This window comes from Notolepis coatsorum (genome assembly GCF_963971535.1).
Source record: "Notolepis coatsorum genome assembly, contig: SCAFFOLD_512, whole genome shotgun sequence".
In the NCBI taxonomy this organism is placed as follows: Eukaryota; Metazoa; Chordata; class Actinopteri; order Aulopiformes; family Paralepididae; genus Notolepis; species Notolepis coatsorum.
Window position 1 is genome coordinate 33,904 of NW_028174161.1, and position 21,646 is coordinate 55,549.

The 21,646-nt window shown below is 42.4% G+C and overlaps 1 protein-coding gene and 1 pseudogene across 2 annotated transcripts in view; both read right to left on the reverse strand.

Moving 5' to 3' along the window:
* LOC311247620 overlaps nucleotides 1-21,646 on the reverse strand; it is a 131,683-nt pseudogene that overhangs the window by 18,924 nt on the left and 91,113 nt on the right. The gene's annotated exons all lie outside the window — the stretch shown is intronic.
* On the reverse strand, nucleotides 377-20,508 carry LOC311247621 (serine/arginine-rich splicing factor 4-like; the record flags this gene model as incomplete). The annotated part of the gene is given in 7 exon segments (XM_084338644.1): nucleotides 377-592; nucleotides 5,390-5,496; nucleotides 7,693-7,780; nucleotides 7,784-7,856; nucleotides 9,206-9,212; nucleotides 9,215-9,396; nucleotides 20,447-20,508. Coding segments are annotated over 7 exon segments (735 nt in total).

Sequence of the window (21,646 nt, forward strand, 5' to 3'; positions counted from 1 at the left end):
GGCTCCTGGAGAGAGACCTGGATATAGACAGGAGGGTGTCAGAAACACACAATAACGATCCATCTGTGGTAAAAAAATTATGTCAGGCAAAATAAACTGTTGCTGACAATATGTGCCCATATAATAAGTCGACCGGTCACAGTAGACGCAGGCAATGAGGTAACGAAACAAGGTAGGAAGAACCTACACTCCACTAAACGTGCAACTAGCAACACAAGGCAAAAGAAGGAAAAATCTCTACAAGGCATTTATTAGCTGAACATATGCTTGGCTAGAAGGTACAATCTGTGTCTTACTAACAAGTATCTTAAACCCACAGCCTGCTTGACGAAGTGATTTGGGAACACACTGGCATGGACCATTTGGTAGGATTGCGTCACCTGGAGCGGCTGCGAGAGTAGGAACGGCGGCTCCGTCTGGCACCGGGACGATCCTCGATGAGACGGATCTTCCTGCCGTTGACCTCTGTGCCGTCCAGCTTCTCCAGGGCTCTCTTCATGTCAGAGTACAGCCGGAACTCTATCACCCCCTCATTCCTACGGCCCTTGTTGGTGTCGGCGTACGTCACCTCGCCCGCCTGCCTCATGTAGTCCTGGAAAGTAAAAGTCAGAAAGATTGGCTCACTTTTCAAATAAAAAAAAGGGTAGGTGAAAGAGTTGACTAAGCTAAATTTTGTTTCCCCGTTTGTACCAAATATACAGTAAGACAGGGTTTTCTGAAAAAGATTATTTTCTGGGTCTAGACTAAAGAAAAATTTAAAAAACAATATATATATCACACCAAACAAGTGTTTCCCAAGAGAGCTGTGCGAGTTAAGTAACCGAGCGCTGATAAGAATGATTGAGAGGGGACTTCCGGTTTGACGAGGAGCGGGTGAGCAGCTGCAGAACAGAGCTCCCGGTCCAAAATTCAAGAAAGGTAATAAAAAGTTATAAAACACGATAAAAAGTAACAACTCGAAGATAAAAGAAAGATGACAAGACCCAGTGCACAAAACTCGAGGAGAAGTGAGAGAAGAGTGACCCCCGACAAAGAAAATACGACAAAGGGCCCGGACCCGCCTAGAGGGGCCGAGGTTCACCCACCACAGTCTCATAAAATCCTGTGGGAAACACTGCCACCCCTACTCTGCAGTGACGTTTCATCCTCAAGACTTCACGACTCATAAGTGTAACTGCATACCTTCAAGTCTTGCCAACTGCATCGGCTGGAAAGATTCTCAACAATGAGTCGAGAGGTACAACACGAGGAGATGACGCAGCAAGTATAACGTTAGACCACAGCGAGGTCTGGCTGGAGACGGAGCTACAAGCTAACATGGAAGCTAACACGATGAATATGCAAGTTAGCATTCGGATCAGGCTAGAAGCAATACAGAATGCTAACGATGCTAACATGCAAATCAACACGCAGGCTGGACTCGATGCAATACAGAATATTCAGAGGAGCATGGAGGCTAGTTCGGGAGAAGTGGAACAGACGACCCCCAAAAGAGGGACAAAGAGACGCTGGATACAACCGGACCAACCAGGACTCTGGCACCGAGGTCGGACGGACCGCGTCTCTACTTTCCGTAGCTCCATTTCTGCAGACCCCTCTCTGATTGGTTGAGCCCATTTCTGCAGACCCCTCTCTGATTGGTTGAGCCCATTTCTGCAGACCCCTCTCTGATTGGCTTAGCCCCTCTCTGATTGGTTGATATGATTTTTTTAATGATTCGTTATGGCGTAATCAATACTTCCATGCGTATAAATTGCGTTCGCGACCTCCATGTTTTGGGGGTATTCATCAGAAAACTCTGATCAGGGATTCGGCTCCCATCCGTCGGGCAAGAACTGTGGGTTTTCAGCCTCTCTCTCTGGAGCTTAACACTTTGATCGCCATGGTTAAATTCATAATTTACCATCCCTCGCCATCTCTATTTGTCTATGGAGAAGTTCCCCTTCTTTGCAGGGCTATAACTTTTTAAATTGTATTGCTAAATTGACATTATTATGGCCCATTCAATGTCCTATATCTATTGTTCAGGGTGTAGCAACGTTATACCTTTTCATTCACATATTCATACTAAAATACGGTCTAAAGTATGTTTTTATCGTTTTCTGCAGCTTTCTCCAGAACTTGATTAATAGCCCCAAATGCATTATATTGATGATCAAATACAGTTTGATAGCGATCGGTGCCAGATAAAAAATGTCAACTGGAGGTACTTCTAGAAGTTACTACGTATGATCTGATGTTGACCGGATGGGCGGGGGGTCGTTTATAATTCCGTGGGCAACGTTATATCATTCATCTAGTGTGGGTCATATGATCATCAGAGCAGTTAGTATAGAAGACATTAGAAAATAACGCTGAAACTCACCATACCTTCCTCGCGGCGTTGGGAGATGAGCGTGGAACAGAATTTGTTCTATTATGGGATGTCGAAATATCCGATCCATTTCCAGGTTGTATAATAGTATATACGTCCAAATCATGTTGTTTATAGAGTTATTTGCATCGATCGGTGTTCACTGTGTCAAGATGGAGTCCTGCTAACGATTGCGAGTGCCCGGACGAAATATGGGTGAGCACTTCCTGTTTGGCGCGTCACTTCCTGTTGGGCGATCTGCCGATCGGCCACCAGATGGCGCTCTTGAACCGTTAAGAGCGCCATCAGTATATCTCAGGTCCCCGGGGGAGAAATATGATTTCGATCACAGATTTTTGAAATATTGATATCAAAGACGTGTTACGGCGTCTTCGGCAGAATGAGCATGGCGGGCAATGGCGAGTTTCGGCGTCTCCGGCGATTAAAGTGTTAACGGAGTTTCGATTCCTGGCTAGAGGAGCTTGTCGCGGCTCATGCGCATGCTCGGCCAATCAGAGAAGGGTCTGCAGAAATGGGCTCAACCAATCAGAGAGGGGTCTGCAGAAATGGAGCTACGGTTAAGTAGAGACGCGGACGGACCGTCCGGGATGCAAGCATTGAGGCCACACACCAAACAGGACCCGAGCACTGAGGTCAACCAGACCAGCCAGGATTCAAATAACAAGATCTCACACACCAAACAGGACCCGAGCACTGAGGTCACACACAATGAGCAAGATTCAATACCATATATACATATTATTTGATAGTGGATGGACTGTAGTAATTGGCCGTGGTAGTAGTTGTAATAGTAATCCAGTATATTTTTTTATTTTCTAAAAAATAAACCAGTTCAACACAAGGCCTAACAAAAATAATGGTTTGGTTCCGGTTGCCGAATTAAAAAAAATAAAAAATTATAAAAAGGTTTCATAAAAATCTTAGTCAAACCTTTAGTATTATGGATATTAAACATGCTGGCAGAGTACATGCATTCATGTTGTCGTGCACATTTTAATTACATAAAGAAATTCCCTATCCATAGTCGCCATGGGAAGAGATCAAATAAAAAAAAATAAAAAGATTCACTACCTACTCATGGCCTTAACTGACAACCAAGGAACCAAACAATATTATTTTGTATGCCCAGGTAACCACTTTTGCTTCATTTCTTTGATGGCTCAAATGTCTGCTCTAGTCCAGTGGTTCCCAAACCGACACCCCAGCCGTTCCATGTATTTGTTAAATTCCACCACCAGCACACCTGATTCAACTAATAAAGGGCTAGTTAAGTTGAATCAGGTGTTCTGGTGGTGGAATTTAACAAATACATTGAACGGCTGGGGTGCTTCGAGAGGATTGGGAAGCACTAGTCTAGTCGATTTTGTGTTTTGAGCACAAAGTTCATCATAGATCTAGGCTAGCCTCTTTATTTTGCTCTCAAAGTGCACCAGATTGATGCATTTAACTGTAAAATGTACAAAAAAGTTTCGGTGGGGGCATGCCCCCGGACCCGCCTAGAGGGGCCGAGGTTCACCCACCACAGTCTCATAAAATCCTGTGGGAAACACTGCCACCCCTACTCTGCAGTGACGTTTCATCCTCAAGACTTCACGACTCATAAGTGTAACTGCATACCTTCAAGTAGGGCTGCAACTAATGACTAATTTGGTAGTCGACTAATCTGCCGATTATTTTTTCGATTAGTCGACTAATCGAAAACCAATGTAAACAACAACAAAAAAAAAAAAAAAAAAAAAAAAAAAGAGGATTTTTTTTTTTATAATTACCTATCTTTGTGAAAGTGGCTTCTCAGCTCTGGTCCAGCTGAAGACAGAGCAGAGGAACAGATTGGACATTGAGCATGACCTCAGAGTTGCTTGTCTACCATCACCCCAGACTTTGAGACTCTTGTCAGGACCAAACTACAACATCATAACATGATGATCCCATAGCAAATTAAAATAATGACTCATGAAACATTTGAATTTGGATCTTTAAGCCACTTTAAATGAAAATGTATTTGAAGAACAATACAGCAATCACTCATAACAAGATAAATAAATTAAATAATACAAATTAAAGTGGAAGTGTACTTTAAATAACTTTTGTTTGCTGTGTGTGAGAGGAGTCCGTGTGTGTGTGTATGTGTGTGTGTCTTACTCTGATCGCTGTGTGAGTGAGAGGAGTGTGTGTACTGTGTAATTTGTGTGTGTGTCTTACTCTGATCGCTGTGTGAGTGAGAGGTGTGTACCGTGTAATTTGTGTATGTGTGTGTGTCTTACTCTGATCGCTGTGTGTGAGTGAGAGGAGTGTGAATGTGTGTGTCTTACTCTGATCGCTGTGTGTGAGAGAGAGGAGTGTGAATGTGTGTGTGTCTTACTCTGATCGCTGTGTGTGAGTGAGAGGAGTGTGAATGTGTGTGTGTCTTACTCTGATCGCTGTGTGTGAGTGAGAGGAGTGTGTATGTGTGTGTGTCTTACTCTGATCGCTGTGTGTGAGTGAGAGGAGTGTGTATGTGTGTGTGTCTTACTCTGATCGCTGTGTGTGAGTGAGAGGAGTGTGAATGTGTGTGTGTCTTACTCTGATCGCTGTGTGTGAGAGAGGAGTGTGAATGTGTGTGTGTCTTACTCTGATCGCTGTGTGTGAGTGAGAGGAGTGTGTATGTGTGTGTGTCTTACTTTGATCGCTGTGTGTGAGTGAGAGGAGTGTGTATGTGTGTGTCTTACTCTGATCGCTGTGTGTGAGTGAGAGGAGTGCGTGTGTAATGTATTGTGTGTCTAGTCTGATCATCATCTCCTGCAGGGGAACAATGTTTTCAATGTCCAAAATTTGCTATGGGATCATCATGTTATGATGTTGTCTGGAACTCTGAGAAGCCACTCTCACAAAGATAGGTAGTGCACAAAAAAAAAAAAAAAAAAAAAAAAAAAAATTAAATTTTTTTTTTTATGACTAATCGACGCAACAATTTCTCGTCAACGATTTTTTATAATCGACGTCGTCGATTATGTCGACTAATCGTTGCAGCCCTACCTTCAAGTCTTGCCAACTGCATCGGCTGGAAAGATTCTCAACAATGAGTCGACAATCTGTGCGCGCAGGTGGGCCATATCGATCTCTTCCGCCACGCCCATATCCACCTTTCAAGGCAATAAGCAAAGAGCAGATAACGGTGAGGACAGGAGCCCGACTGAGATAAATCCATTAATGCTAAACTCCAAGCTGCACACTACAATGTCCATATAAATCTGGGAGAAAGGAAACAAAAACGGGGGAAAGCAATGACAAAAAGCTACATAAAAAAATTTAATAATCTAAATGAAAAACTAATTACTCTTTAAAACGAACTCATCTTGCCTAAGACAGCGATGCCGTGCCTCTTTATGGAGAACATCTAGGCCTATACAACACAATCCTAACTGATTTAAATCAATGTAGTAAAATGTTACATGAATAGACCTACGCTTCTCAAAAACATAAATCAAATACAAATAAAAAAAACATAAAAATCTGACTGAGAAGTACTTACTGTGAACTAAAGCAAGTTTCTAAACTATCACATCTAAACATTTCACTTTTAATAAAAACATGTTTTGTTTCAGGCACCTATAAGAGCTCAACCCACATCTGTTCCTAACCCCATGGCATCCTCACCACCCGGCCTGGGCCTAATGGGAAAAGCGGTCTTCATTCACAATGGCTCCCTTTTTTGGTCTGCCCAGGGGCCCAGAATGGTCAAACCACACTCTTGGAAAGGGACACCATGGCCAGCAATAGGGGCAGGCAGTCAGCAAAGGACTCTTGTGTCCCACTTGCATGCTGAGCAGACCATCAGTGTCTGAGTGAGAACAATGGCAACCACTTATTCCAAAACAAGATGGAAGTATAGTGTAGGTTGTGTGTTTCATATAAAAAAACGATTAATTGTGTATTGTGATTCTTCGCCCATGCCGATTCGATATCCATCAGTAGATTGTCATCGCAAAGTAGCCAGGCAATGGCATAACACAATGTTTGTTCTGTTATCCGTGGTGTGCAGATCGTTCAAAAAAATGTTTGAAAAAAAAAAAAAAAAGTCCTGCATAAAAACAGCAACAGATTACAAAATATGTCATCACAATAAATGAGCAAATTTATAGTACTATCTTGAAAACAAGACAATTAAAAGTATACCCAAAGCCAATTTCCCCTCATATCCCAAATAAAGCTTATTTATGTAACTGCATTCTTGATTTCACTGGAACATTTTTCAATCAAGCAGCAATGGAATCCCATGATAATCAAGACATTGGTGGCTCTGGTGCATGCACATTTGACTGCATCAATTCAAATGAAAATCTACAACAATGGATGTGAAGTAGCATTAAGTACTGTATGTAGTGGCGCTTGTATATGTCTAGAGAGAATATTTGCAAGACAATATAGACTCGGATCGTCTGCTCTGCATCCGTACAATCTCTAAACGGTGTCCCACTTGCATGCTGAGCATCGGTGTCTGAGTGAGAACAATGGCAACCACTTATTCCAAAACAAGATGGAAGTATAGTGTAGGTTGTGTGTTTCATATAAAAAAACGATTAATTGTGTATTGTGATTCTTCGCCCATGCCGATTCGATATCCATCAGTAGATTGTCATCGCAAAGTAGCCAGGCAATGGCATAACACAATGTTTGTTCTGTTATCCGTGGTGTGCAGATCGTTATAGGTCCGATAGATCATGCAAGGGGCAAAGGGCCACATTTGGCATGTAGCTCTTAGAAGAAAAGGGGCAAGTAACATTTGAGACTAGATGCAGACGTTTTCAGGCTAAATGCAGCTTGCTAACCTAGTTATTTCGGTTTCCTGCAACACAGTGGCATTGTTGAGGGTGTCCAATATACATCTAGATAACCAGGTGTGTTTGTACAATATCAACTCAAATCTGACTCATAGTATATCGTCTCTGGTTATAATTTATAATTATTGTGTTAAATCCAGGCAACAAAAATCGCAGTACATATTGAAATGGCACCCCAGTGTCGTGATAGTATTGAATCGTCCCAGCCTTAAATGAAACATACAAATCTCACCTAAACGAATGGATGGCTAATGTAGTCAACTCAAACATCAGTAATGAGATTATAAATGCACCAGCAAATCTTCCATCAGACACCCCGCTTCCTCCAGGATCAAATCAATGTGTTCATGGGAACAGAAATGTAATGCACATCAGCCACCAAGGACGAGTTAGAAAAAATATATATACTATATCATTTTTTATTTTGCAATGAACGAAAGCCCCCCCCCCAATTACATATCACCAATGCATAGTAACAATAATGTATTGGATACTTACTCCTTCCGCCGCCGCCGCCACCACCACCGCCTCCATAGCTGCCATCCCTGCGAGGGCCCTTGGTGTGCTCCACAATAACTCTCTCCCCTCACAGGTCTTTCCCATTCAGGTCATACACCGCATCATCGGCATCACGCGGGTCATCAAACTCAACAAACCCATACCTTCAGAGGGACACAATGAGTTAGAACAGAGCTATAGCAATATATGTACGTGGGGGGGGCACTGTAACCTGGCGCAATGTTATTTTTTAAATCGTACACAATTGTCAACTGAACACGTTGTGACCAAGCAAGCAGAAGTTAACTTTACGATGACGCGCCGACAGAAAAGTTACCTTTGTACAACACGTTCCAATCTAGCAGTAGGTCGGCCTCATTTATTTGACGGTTAAGAACACAATGTGAAACTTTTGATGGATTAATGTATGTATGTTGGGGCTTACGTTGATTAACGTTTAACTGTTAATAAGGTTACCAAACTGGTAATCCAGTCCAAACAGCTTGGCTGCAACAACTCCTGATGCATTGAAAATGGGGGACCCTGATGTAAACAAGACGAAAGTCTTTCTCTGGTCTGCATCCCCTTAACAATTGTGTGTATTGAGCTGTACTGTATTGTACCCATTCTGCAATCTGTTAATAAAGTTTTCAATCAATCAATCAAACTGATTGGATTTCAAACGCACCCGTCGGCTGGTAGGCAGCTCTCCGGCTACAACATGGCCACGTAACGTTTGTGAACGCGGCTAACGATTGATTGATTGAAAACTTTATTAACAGCTTGCAGAATGGGTACAATACAGTACAGCTCAATACACACAATTGTTAAGGGGATGCAGACCAGAGAAAGACTTTCGTCTTGTTTACATCAGGGTCCCCCATTTTCAATTCATCATAACATATATGACATACATGACATACAGATAGTCAGTACTGCTACATCTATACATTTATGACATACCAGATTTGCAAATACAGTACTGTTTGTGATACAAAAAGAGTCTAAAAAAGAGAGTATATACATTTGACGTAGAAACTGTACATTGGAGGAGGTTGGGTGGGGGGGGGGTTGGATACATTGGTGGTTGGGGGGGGGCACACTGTATAAGCAAGCAAAACTGTACATTGGGGGGGGGAGACACTGTACAAACAAGCACAATTGTACATTGGACTATTGACAACCATACTAGGTAAATGACTGTACATTGGAGGGGGTTGGGTTAGGATATTTACAGACGGACCTTAGCATTGTGCGCTATGTTACCGAGGCTATAACCTTTTCAATGTAACGTTACTTCCCAAACACAAGTTGCACACATTAATACACATAAAAGCAACGTTGAAATAATCGAATAATTAAATAGCTGGCAGGCAAATAACGCTTGCTAACGTTCGGTCGGTTCGCTAGCTAATGTAGCTCCTAGCTAGCGTCTATGTGTTCAGGCCAAAACATACAATGCGGCCCGGCGTCCATTGCAGAAGACAACGACCAGGTTTATCGTTAAAGTTACCCATTTTCAGGTCAACTTCGAGTATCTTCCCGTAACCCTTGAAGAACTTCTCGACGTCCTTTTCTCTAGCTCGATAGCTCAATCTTCCAATATATACCCGTAACCCGCGACATATCCCTGGCTTGTGTGTTAGGGTTTGAAGCGAGGCTCCGGAGCTTGTGTCGAGCAATCCAGCTTTTTTTAAGTGGAGCCTGTATCGAAGCGCGTATCAGGTGACGTACTGATGACGTCCGAAGCCTCGGTCCGGGGGGTACCGCCCCCGACGAGTAGGGGGTATCTGCAGAGCCGCAGAGCCAGGCTGGACGGGTTGGAGGCGGTCTGGACAAGTATAAGTGGTCTGGACAAGTAGTTGCGGATGGGGGGGGGGGGGGCGGGAGGGCGGGGTTCGTCTCGTTTACATAGGTACATTATACATAGACAGTAATGTTACATCTAGACATGTAATAATAGAGTAAACTTGTACCCATACAGTGTTACATCTAGACATACCAGATCTAGTAATAATAGAGTAAACTTAACTTTCGTCTCAGTAACAATGTTCATAAAGTGTTGAGTGCTACAGTGTAGGTTAGTTTATTAGGACAAGTGCATGACAGTAAGGTTAGTTAGGGTTAGATTTTTTTTATTTAGATAATGGTTGAAGTAGTAATAATAGAGTAAACTTAACTTTCGTCTCAGTAACAATGTTCATAAAGTGTACATCTAGACATGTGTACATAGACAGTAATGTTACATCTAGACATACCAGATCTAGTAATAATAGAGTAAACTTAACTTTCGTCTCAGTAACAATGTTCATAAAGTGTACATCTCCGGTTTGTATGGCGCAATAAACGCAGAAATCATATCAATTATTGCGTTATGGAAGCGATCCAAATGCACGCCAGTGTTTATCTGTAGTCCCGTAGCAAGATATTAGATATTACTGCCGGAGGGATTTCCTCGACGCACCGATCACAACTTCCGGTTTTGAGAGTGTAACTCGCCCGACCATCCACCAGGCGGCGGTATTGAGGCGTTGCAATCTCATTCAGGGTCCCGCTGCAGCTCCGGAGGTTGGCTGGATGAATTATGAATGCCATGGCAAAAAAATTAAATATTGATTTAAAAAACGGCGTACGACGTTGTTGGCGTTCAACGCATGGCGGGCAAACACGTCGTAAGCCGTTTTTGGCGACCAACGTGTTAATATGTTGCAACAGACTATTGACGGAGAGAGACTCTAAATTATCACATTAGCATACACGCAAAAGCAGCTTAAGTGACTTACACACACCACACAAGCACACTTATTACACGCACACACTGCTGCTACTTACACTGTAGAATAATTGATTTACCTTGTAAAAAAACATATACCTTGTATTGTATAGGCTTTATAGACCGTTGTTGTTTACAAATCTACAGCGGTTGAGGAGCTGGGGCAAACGAGCATCTCACGTTTTTCTAAATGTATGTATTAAAAAAATATATATATTTAAAAGCTGTGACGGTAAAGGAATCTGAATCAATTTGACATTCGAGTAGGATTTAGGGAGATGCAGAGAAAGGCATCGCTTAGTGAGGCATAGCCAGACCTTTCTCCACACTACATTAGTGGTGTGCAGGAGAAAGCCGCTAGAAGCGCTGTACTTGGGTTGCCGCGCTGATGTGAAATAACCCATGAATATTACCGGTAATGCCAGACATTTTACAAAATTACGCTCAATATCTGTAGAGCGCTTACTTTGATCTTTAACGCCATGCGACTACATTGATCCGCTGTGTCTGTCCGTAGAAGAGTTGATGTTAGGTCCAAATTTTTTAATAAACCATCAGTTCATTGATTGATAAATGTATATTTAGCTCATCACGCAAACATAATTTGCTGGTCTGGACAGGTCCTCTGAGCTTCTGTCCAGTCGGGCGGCTGTGGCGTTTAAATCTTATATTGATCCTGTGTGTATAGGGGGGGGGGGGGGGGGGGGTTTTATTATTATTATTATTATTATTATTATTATTATTATTATTATTATTATAATTATAATTATAATTATAATTATAATTATTATTATTATTATTATTATTATTATTATAATTATTATAATTATTATAATTATTATAATAATTATTATAATTATTATAATTATTATTATTATTATTATTATTATTATTATTATTATTATTATAATTATTATAATTATTATAATTATTATTATTATTATAATTATAATTATTATTATTATTATTATTATTATTATTATTATTATTATTATTATTATAATAATTATTATTATTATTATTATTATTATTATAATTATAATTATAATTATAATTATTATTATTATAATTATAATTATTATTATAATTATAATTATTATTATTATTATTATTATTATTATTATTATTATTATTATTATTATTATTATTATTATTATTATTATTATTATTATTATTATTATTATTATTATTATTATTATTATTATTATTATTATTATTATTATTATTATTATTATTATTATTATTATTATTATTATTATTATTATTATTTGTTTGTTAGTGCTGTCAATGGATTAAAGGAAATTAACTAATTGATCTCATGGTTTTCTGTAGTTGGTCTAGATTAATCTAGATTAAGGATGGCATTTTTCTGCTTGAGACCGGAGCTTGTAACGGATATTTACTTGAGTAAAATCATGGAGTTAGTGTAGAATCAACACAAAGAGAGTATATTTAGCTTCAAAGACTATTTTGGTGGCTTTCTTTGAATACAGTTTCTCTCCTGTGAAATACAGGTGTTCAACAAAACCATGAACATTGACTCAGCTAGACCTCTTTCTTATGTCCGTGGCGCTAACAGAAATGGGAAACAACCCAGGCCTAATTTGGGGTGCAGATTGGCTTGGAGGACGATGGTGTCTTGTATGAACTACCAGTAATGTAAATCATATTGACAACAAGGATGTGTTCCATCTTCATGTCAGATGATTTTATGAGTCAGTGCAGAAAAGGAACAAGCAAATATACTGCTGAAAGTTCAGAACGTTGAGGATTTTTCACTCCATAGATTAATCTAGATACATTTATTTTAATGCTTTAAATAATTCCAATTAATCTCCAGAGTTAAAGCATTCATTTTTTTTTATTCATGTTTCGATGTCTGTCTTTCAATTTCAATGTCTTTTTGTGGTTTGTGTAAAAAGGGGGGGAAAAACAATAAAAAGATATTTATATATATATTGCCAAATCCTCCGCCATCGTTGTGTCATTTCATCTCGTCTCTAGCCTTTTTTCTCTGCTTCACGTGAAATTAAATACTCTAGAAGTGAAACTTAAGCTACTCTAGTCTGTACGCGCAGACACTTTCAGTTTATAATGTTGTCTGACTAAGTATTGATGGCACACTTAGTATTTTACTTTTTTATTTTTTTATTTGACCAACGTGGGCACTGATATGTGAGAGTGAGCGGTGGGGGGGGCAAGGAATATACTCGGATGCCTGAACACAGAGCACCTGTATCACCGGGTAAGCAAGCCTACGTTCTACATGATCTGCGCATGCGTTTGACTAAATGTCCCTCATGGAACATCCTACAGAGAACAAACTACACCACAGTCACAAACACTATGGCCAATATACAGATAGGTGAGAACAAACTACACCACAGTCAATCAAACACCATTGATTGATTGACAATTGTATTAACAGATTGCAGAATGGGTACGGTACAGTACAGCTCAATACACACAATTGTTAAGGGGATGCAGACCAGAGAGACTTTCGTCTTGTTTACATCAGGGTCCCCCATTTTCAATTCATCATAACATACAGGTAGACAGTACTGTTACATCTAGACATTTATGACATACCAGATCTATGGCCAATATACAGATCACAGAGAACAGTCATCACACACATAATAAACCTCTCCATAAAACAGGGACACGTCCCCAAGGACTTCAAAATTGCGAGAGTGACACCCCTGCACAAAAAGGGCAGCAAATTAGACCCAGGCAACTACTGCCCTGTTTCTATTCTTACCTCCATCTCGAAAGTCATGGAAAAAATAGTCTACGAACAGGTCGAAAAGTACCTAGCGGAAACTACCGGTAATCTAATCTACAAATTCCAATCTGGCTTCAGAACATCCCACTCCACTGACACATGCCTTCTCTATTTGAACGACCACATCAAACAAGAGGTGGATGCGGGCAAATACTGCGGCATGGTCATGCTGGACCTACAAAAGGCCTTCGACACTGTCAATCACTCCATTCTGATTGACAAGCTAAAACCAATTGCTTTTAGCTTGTCAATCAGTGAGCTGGATGCAATCCTACCTTGAGGGGAAATAACAGATGGTGGAGGTAAATGGTACCCTATCCCCCCCCCTCACAGTGAGCTGTGGTGTTCCACAAGGAAGCATACTAGGACTGCTACTGTTCCTAATTTATGCAAATGACATGTCGTCAGCTTGTGACTGCAACTTGTTCTTGTTCGCGGACGACTCAGCCCTGCTGGTCTCTGACAAGAACAAGTTACAGGTTGAAAAAACCCTCAGCTCAGAACTCGGCAGAATCTGCACCTGGCTCACTGATAACAAACTATCATTACACCTGGGTAAAACAGAGTCCATTCTCTTCGGATCAAATAACAAACTCAGCAAGACCGACGGCTTCTCAGTTACAGTGGGTGACAATATTGTCACAAGGAAAGATGAAATTACATACCTAGGTTCCATCCTAGAGGCAAATCTTTCCTGTGACAAAATGGCATCCAATGTAATCAAAAAAAGTCAACCAACGAACTAGATTACCGGTATTGTACCGGATCTCCTCTCTGGTAAACAAGAATACCCTGAAGACTCTGGCAGGAGCACTCATTCAAGGGTACTATGACTATGCACCTCATGGTACCAAAGCACCTCAAAGGCGCTTAAAACAAAATTACAAACATCACAAAACAAACTGGTCAGACTACTACTTGACCTGAACCCCAGAACCCACCTCACCCCTGCCCACTTTGCCAACCTAGGATGGCTTAGAGTAGACGACAGAGTACAGCAACTTGCAATGGGCCTGGTCTACAAGATACACTATACGACCGGGGTGCCCATGTACATGTCAAAATACTTCCCAAAGGTCAGTGAATACCACAACCACTACACCAGAGGAAGCTCAACAAATCATGTGAAACCCAGATTCGGCTCAAACAAGGGACTAAACACGTTTCGCAATTATGCCACAACAATGTGGAACGCCCTACCCAAAGCTGTAAAGGAATGTGAATCCCTGCCCACATTCAAAACCGCTCTTAAAGAGCACCTACGGGAGGCTGCAATTCGAAACTGGCCACCGTAAATGCCCAAAACCCCCACCACCTCCTAATAGACAGTCTCCTCCCCACCGCATGTATATATTCCCTCCCCGCCGTATGTATATTTCCCTCCCACCCACCCACCCCCTCCTAATGTACAGTCCCCTCCCCATCATATGTATATACTCTGTCAGGATCTAGGGGTAACAGTACTGTATATTTGAATACCGCCTATGTCACAAATGTATCAGTACTAAATACCTATATGTCCCTATGCCATAAATGTCATGTATGTTGTGTATGTCATAAATGTCTATATGAATTGAAAATGGGGGACCCTGATGGAAACAAGACAAACGTCTTTCTCAGGTCTGCATCCCCTTAACAATTGTATGTATTGAGCCGTACTTGCTACTTTTTTATTTAAAGCAACACTGGCGGGTACGTCATACGACCGTCAGACACTTATGGACCTGAACCCCGGGCTCAAAGAGGAGTTTGGAGACACTTTTGACCTAGAATGGCCAGCAGAAATCAGACGGGAGAATGGCGGCAAAGAAAAGAACAAAGGCGACGGCAGGAGAAGACACAGAGGAAGACGAGGAGGTATCAGATTGAGACTAAAAAGAGCTGCTTACCGCCCAGCAATTCCATCCATCTTTCTGGCGAATGCCCGTTCGTTGGAGGGTAGGATGGATGATCTGAGAGCGAGGGTCCGGTTCCAACGGGAGATGAGAGACATCAACATTATATGTCTCACAGCGACATGGCTCACGTCGACGACCCCAGACAAAAGCGTCTCTCCCTCGGATGCCTTCACAGTCTTACGTGCAGATCGCAACGCTGGCTCAGGAAAGACCATCGGCGGCGGAGTCTGCCTCATCACGAACAATTCCTGGGTTAATCCCGAGGGGGTGCAGGTCCTCTCAAACTCGTGTTCGCCGGACTTGGAACATCTTTCTATCCTATGTCGTCCGTTTCACCTCCCGAGGGAGTTCACAGCAGTCGTCATGACTGCCGTGTATATTCCCCCACACGCGAACACGGGCAAAGCGCTGGGCGAATTACACGATCATCTCAACAGACACCAGATCAAACACCCAGACGCAGCGATGGTAGTGGCCGGCGATTTCAACCAGGCCAACCTGAAGAAAGTGATGCCGTCCTTTTTCCAACACATCGCTTGCTCCACCAGAGGGAAGAACACACTCGACCACTGCTATTCCCCGTTCAAAGCGGGTTACAAGGCAGTAGCCGCTCCGCCATTAACGGGGTCCACAAGCTCGAGCGATCATGACTCCATCTTGTTATTTCCGGCATATCAACAGAGATCACGTGACGCCGTCGTGTCACGTGAGACTAAGAAGTGGACCGACGAATCAGAGGCCACGCTCAAGGACGTGCTTGCAGACACGGACTGGGATATGTTCATAGGAAGTGCCAGTGACGTCAGTGAATTAGCAGACATAGTGGTGTGCTATATAACAACAATAGCTGATGGTATTGTCCTCAGGAAAACGGTGCGGATTTTCCCAAACCAGAAACCGTGGGTGGATAGCACTATTAGAGCAGCTCTGAACTCTCGTACCACCGCCTACAACCTGGGTAGAGAGTCAGGAAACATGGAGGAGTATAAGGCTTCAGTCTATACTCTACGCAAAGCAGTCAAACTTGCTAAGAGGACATATGCTGACAAACTGGAGACACAAATGGCACAAAACGACACAAGAGGATTATGGCAGGGACTGAAGTCAATAACTGACTATAAAGTCAGCGCCCCGTCAATGGGGAGCGACGACGCCTCCCTCGCGGACAAGCTCAACACCTTCTACGCTCGGTTTGGTGTAGACAGTGGCGCTGCTGGCTCTCCGGCTAGTGACGTCACTGGCGCGCCGGCTGTTGTGGAGGGGGGGGGGCAACCGCGAGGGGGGGGGGACGCTCTCTCGTTGTCGGAACACAGTGTGAGAAGAGCATTTATGCAGGTGAACACCAGGAAGGCTGCTGGCCCAGATGGCATAACAGGACGTATACTCAAGACCTGTGCCAACCAGCTGGCCCCTGTGTTCACCGTCATATTTAATCAATCACTGGCGGAGTCAGTGGTCCCTGCCTGCTTCAAGAGGTCTACCATCATCCCTGTGCCGAAGAAACCCTCCCCAGCATGTCCAAATGACTACAGACCGGTGGCACTCACCTCTGTGGTCATGAAATGTTTCGAGAGGCTGGTCAAGGACCACATTTGTGCCTCCCTCCCCAGTGATATGGACCCTATGCAATTTGCATACAGGACAAACAGGTCCACCGACGACGCGGTCTCCCAGGTACTGCACAGCACCCTCTCGCACCTTGACCGTCAGAAGGGGGGCTATGTGAGACTGTTGTTCATTGACTACAGCTCAGCGTTCAACACCATAGTCCCCACCAGACTGGTGGACAAGCTGATCGAGCTAGGTCTGAGCTCCGCCCTGAGCGCCTGGGTACTGGACTTTCTGAGCGAAAGACCCCAGGCGGTCAGGGTGGGGGGTCAGACCTCCAACACCATCACCCTGAGCATCGGGTCCCCCCAGGGCTGTGTTCTGAGCCCCCTGCTGTACTCACTCTACACACACGACTGTGTGGCCAAGTTCAGCTCCAACTCCATAGTGAAGTTCGCAGATGACACGGTGGTGGTGGGGCTGATCTCGGACAACGACGAGAAGGCCTACCGGGAGGAGGTGGAGGTACTGGAACGCTGGTGCCAGGACAACAGCCTGCTCCTGAACATTGGCAAAACCAAGGAACTGATCGTGGATTATAGGAGAGGACAGCAGGAGACACACACACCACTGATGATAAACGGGGCTACCGTGGACAGGGTGAGCAGCTTCAAGTACCTGGGGGTCCACATCTCAGAGGACCTGACATGGTCAACACACATAGGCACAGTAGTAAAGAAGGCGAAACAGCGTCTCTACCACCTGAGACAGTTAAGGAAGTTCAGAGTATCGGGGAAGATACTCCAGTCCTTCTACTCAGGAGCTGTAGAGAGCATCCTGACCGGAAACATCACTGCCTGGTATGGAAACAGCACGGCACAGGACAAGAAGGCCCTACAGAAAGTGGTGCGCTCAGCCGAGCGTACCACGGGTATTGCACTACCCCCCCTGCAGGTTCTATACAACAAGAGGTGCAAATCCAGAGCCTGCAGGATAATGAAAGACCCTCACCACCCCAATAACAGCCTGTTTCAGCTGCTGAGGTCAGGCAGACGCCTGCAAATCTCAGCTACTAGGACAGAGCGGTTTAGGCTCAGCTTCTTCCCCCAGGCCATCAGAGCCATGAACAATGTACATTGAGTGCTCAGAACATTGAACTGTCCACACACAAGCACACATGAACACACACACGACACGCACACTGTGCACGCTCACACACGAGCAGCCACTTAACACTTTAACATGAGCGGGCACACACTCATGTCGCACACACGCACACTTATGGCCAAAGGAAAGGTCACTTTAAATTAGAATAACAGGAACAGTGTATTGCACTACCAAAGCTAACTAGCATGTCACACATGCGCTGTAAATAACTATGTACAGATACCGAGATGTCACTCCATGTTACCTGCTATCTGTTACTGCACAATGTTGTTTCTTCTTTTGATTCTATTATATGTACCACTGTATTGCACATCGTTGCGGGCAAGACCACCCGCATTTCATTGTATACCTGTATGCCGTGACAATTAAAACTCTTGACTTGACTTGACTTGTACTGTATTGTACCCATTCTGCAATCTGTTAAATAAAGTTTTCATTCATTCATTCATTCATTCATGCTTGCACCTCATGGTACCAAAGCACCTCAAAGGTGCTAAAAACAAGATTACAAACATCACAAAACAAACTGGTCAGACTACCGTACTACTTGACCTTACTCCTAGTACCCACCTCACCCCTGCCCACTTTGACTACCTAGGATGGCTTAGAGTAGACGACAGAGTACAGCAACTTGCAATGGGCCTGGTCTACAAGATACACTACACGACTAAGGTACCCATGTACATGTAAAAATACTTCCCAAAGGTCAGTGAATACCACAACCACAACACCAGAGGGAGCTCCACAAATCATGTTAAACCCAGATTCAGCTCAAACAAGGGACTAAACACGTTTCGCAATTATGCCACATCAATGTGGAACGCCCTACCCAAAGCTGTAAAGGAATGTGAATCACTACCCACTTTCAAAACCACTCTCAAAGAGCACCTACGGGAGACTGCAATTCGAAACTAGCCCCTGTAAATGTACAGTAAATGTCCTAACCCAATAATACACGAGACCCTCTTCTTGGGACCAAGTAAGGTTTCGTCGATATTCCAATGTACAGTTTTGCTTGTACAGTTGTACAGTTTCCCCCACCCCGCCTACCCAACCCCCCACCCCACCCACCCAACCACCTCCAATGTACAGTTCCCCCCACCCCACCTACCCAACCTCCTCCAATGTACAGTTTCTACGTCAAATGTATATACTCTCTTTTTTAGACTCTTTTTGTATCACAAACAGTACTGTATTTGTAAATCTGGTATGTCATAAATGTATAGATGTAGCAGTACTGTCTATCTGTATATCGTGTATGTCATATATGATGAATATATATATGATTAATTGAAAATGGGGGACCCTGATGTAAACAAGACGAAAGTCTTTCTCTGGTCTGCATCCCCTTAACAATTGTGTGTATTGAGCTGTACTGTATTGTACCCTTTCTGCAATCTGTTAATACATTTTTCAATCAATCAATCAAACAAACTACACCACACGTAGGGCTGCACGATTTTGGGAAATAATCTAATTGCGATTTATCTGACGGATATTGCAATTGTGATTACATTTGCGATTATAATAAAATAAAAAAATAAGCAACCCTACAAAGGTTTATTGTAAAATGCGGCTTGCATCTGGCCTACGCGGTGGGTCTTTTCGGGACACCGAGCCTGAAAATGTTTATTTTTACCTGGGAATCGATACCGGTACCCAACAGTACCTTTTTTTCTGTACTTTACTCTCCCTCTCTGAAGTCTAAACTTCACAACACACAATCTAAAACCCCTTACCTCCCTCTCCCAAACCGATCTTGTATCTCAATGGGACTGCCTGGTTAAAAAAAATTAAAAATTGCGATATATATATATATATTTTTTTTGCGATTTGATAATTGCATCATTCCAAATCGCGATATCGATTTATCGTGCAGCCCTACACCACAGTCACAAAAAATATGGCCAATATACAGATGGGTGAGAACAAACTACACCACAGTGACAAACACTATGGCCAATATACAGATAGGTGAGAACAAACTCTACACCAGTCACAAATACAAATTAATTCAGAATGTCTTGTCACAATTGTGATTTTTTTTTAAATTTTATTTAAAGTCTGTTACAATGGGTTTGTTGCCATCTTGTTCTTCCAGCCTTCAGATTTCACAGAAGCTAAAGGCATAATTATACTATTAGGCTGGGAATCACCAGAGGCCCCACGATACCATGTTATCACGATACTAGTCACGATAATAATATCATGATATATTGTGATTTATTACCTTTTTTCAACTGCAAATTATGTCCCCAACATAAAACATATATACTGTATATATATATAAATCATCAGTTTTATCTGATAAGATAATGTTTTGTCTGTTCATCTCACTCCAATTTAAAATGATTATTATTTGATTTTTTTTTTAAATATCGCCGTCAGTGTATCAATATAATATCTGCACACAAAATATTGCTATGCATCGCTGTATTGATTTCCCCCCCCCCCATCCCTACATACTATTCACTATTTATACAGATGGAGAGAAAGAGAAATGAATTAAATCTGATTTAGTTAACAAGGAACGAACCATTGACTGATATTATTGTCGTCCCTTTTGTAGGTTTCATAACATACGTGGTGGAGCCTCTGTTCAGCGAGTGGTCGCGCTTCTCAGACACGCGTCTCTCTGAGGCCATGATGAGCCACCTGGGCGTGAACAAGGCGGGCTGGGAGGGCTCTCTCCACCAGAGGACAGCGACACAGAGGAGTTCCCCTCTTCCTCTTAGGACTCTTCACTCCAAAGTATTACCTCAGGGAAGCAAAGAAAAGAAAAAAGCTCTTTGACACGCCAAGCGTGCCCGGCGACAGGTGTTGGACACAGGTGCGAGAGTGCGCTGCGGTCAGCAGGGGACGCATCCTCATTGGACAGAAAAGAGAGGGAGAGAGAGAAGAGAGAGAAACGTTAACTTAACCATCGCCCTGGGCGTTTGCAAACACCTCAGCCTCACACTCCCTCTTTCTATATCTATACCACTGATTACTTGTTTCCTAATTTAACTTAATTTATTGAATTTGGAGCCGTTTTCCTTTTTAACATAGAGCAATACGTTAGATACCTCATGTTGCTTCTGCTGTATTTTTGTTTTTATCTGGTGTTATTTATTGTTTTCTGTCTGTCGCTCCGCTCCGGCACCATGACTCATCTGAACACAGCTGACACCATTTTAGCTATTTTCTTTTTTTAGTAAAAAAGAAAGAAAGAAAGAAAGAAAGAAAGAAAGAAAGAAAGAAAGAAAGAAAGAAAGAAAGAAAGAAAGAAAGAAAGAAAGAAAGAAAGAAAGAAAGAAAGAAAGAAAGAAAGAAGAAGAAGAAAAAAACATTTGAAGGGAAAGTTTTTGCAAAAAGGAAGAGCCCCTTCTAAAGAAAGTGCCATTTGTAAAGGTTTAGTTTTAATGCTTTTTTGAAAGAAAAAAGAAGACTTAGTATTCACTATTCAGAAAGACGGGCAGTAATTTTTTGACGGGAGCTTACAGGACATGGGTCGCTGCGTTTTTTAAATAGTAATCCTCGTCTACTGTACACAAATGTGAAGAGCCCACTTCACCTGCTGCCTCTGCACACCGTTTACAAGCCAATATTTTGTGTTGTATTATTTACAAATTAAACATTGGTTTTGTACGACAACAAAAAAAGCACATATTGTACGTGAATAACCACTCGCATGAATACTTGTCCTGTTGTTGACACTGAACAAACACCTAGCTAGACTGCAAATACATAAACACTCCAAATGCCATGAAAGGACTTTTTATTTTTTTTATTTGTTTTCTAATT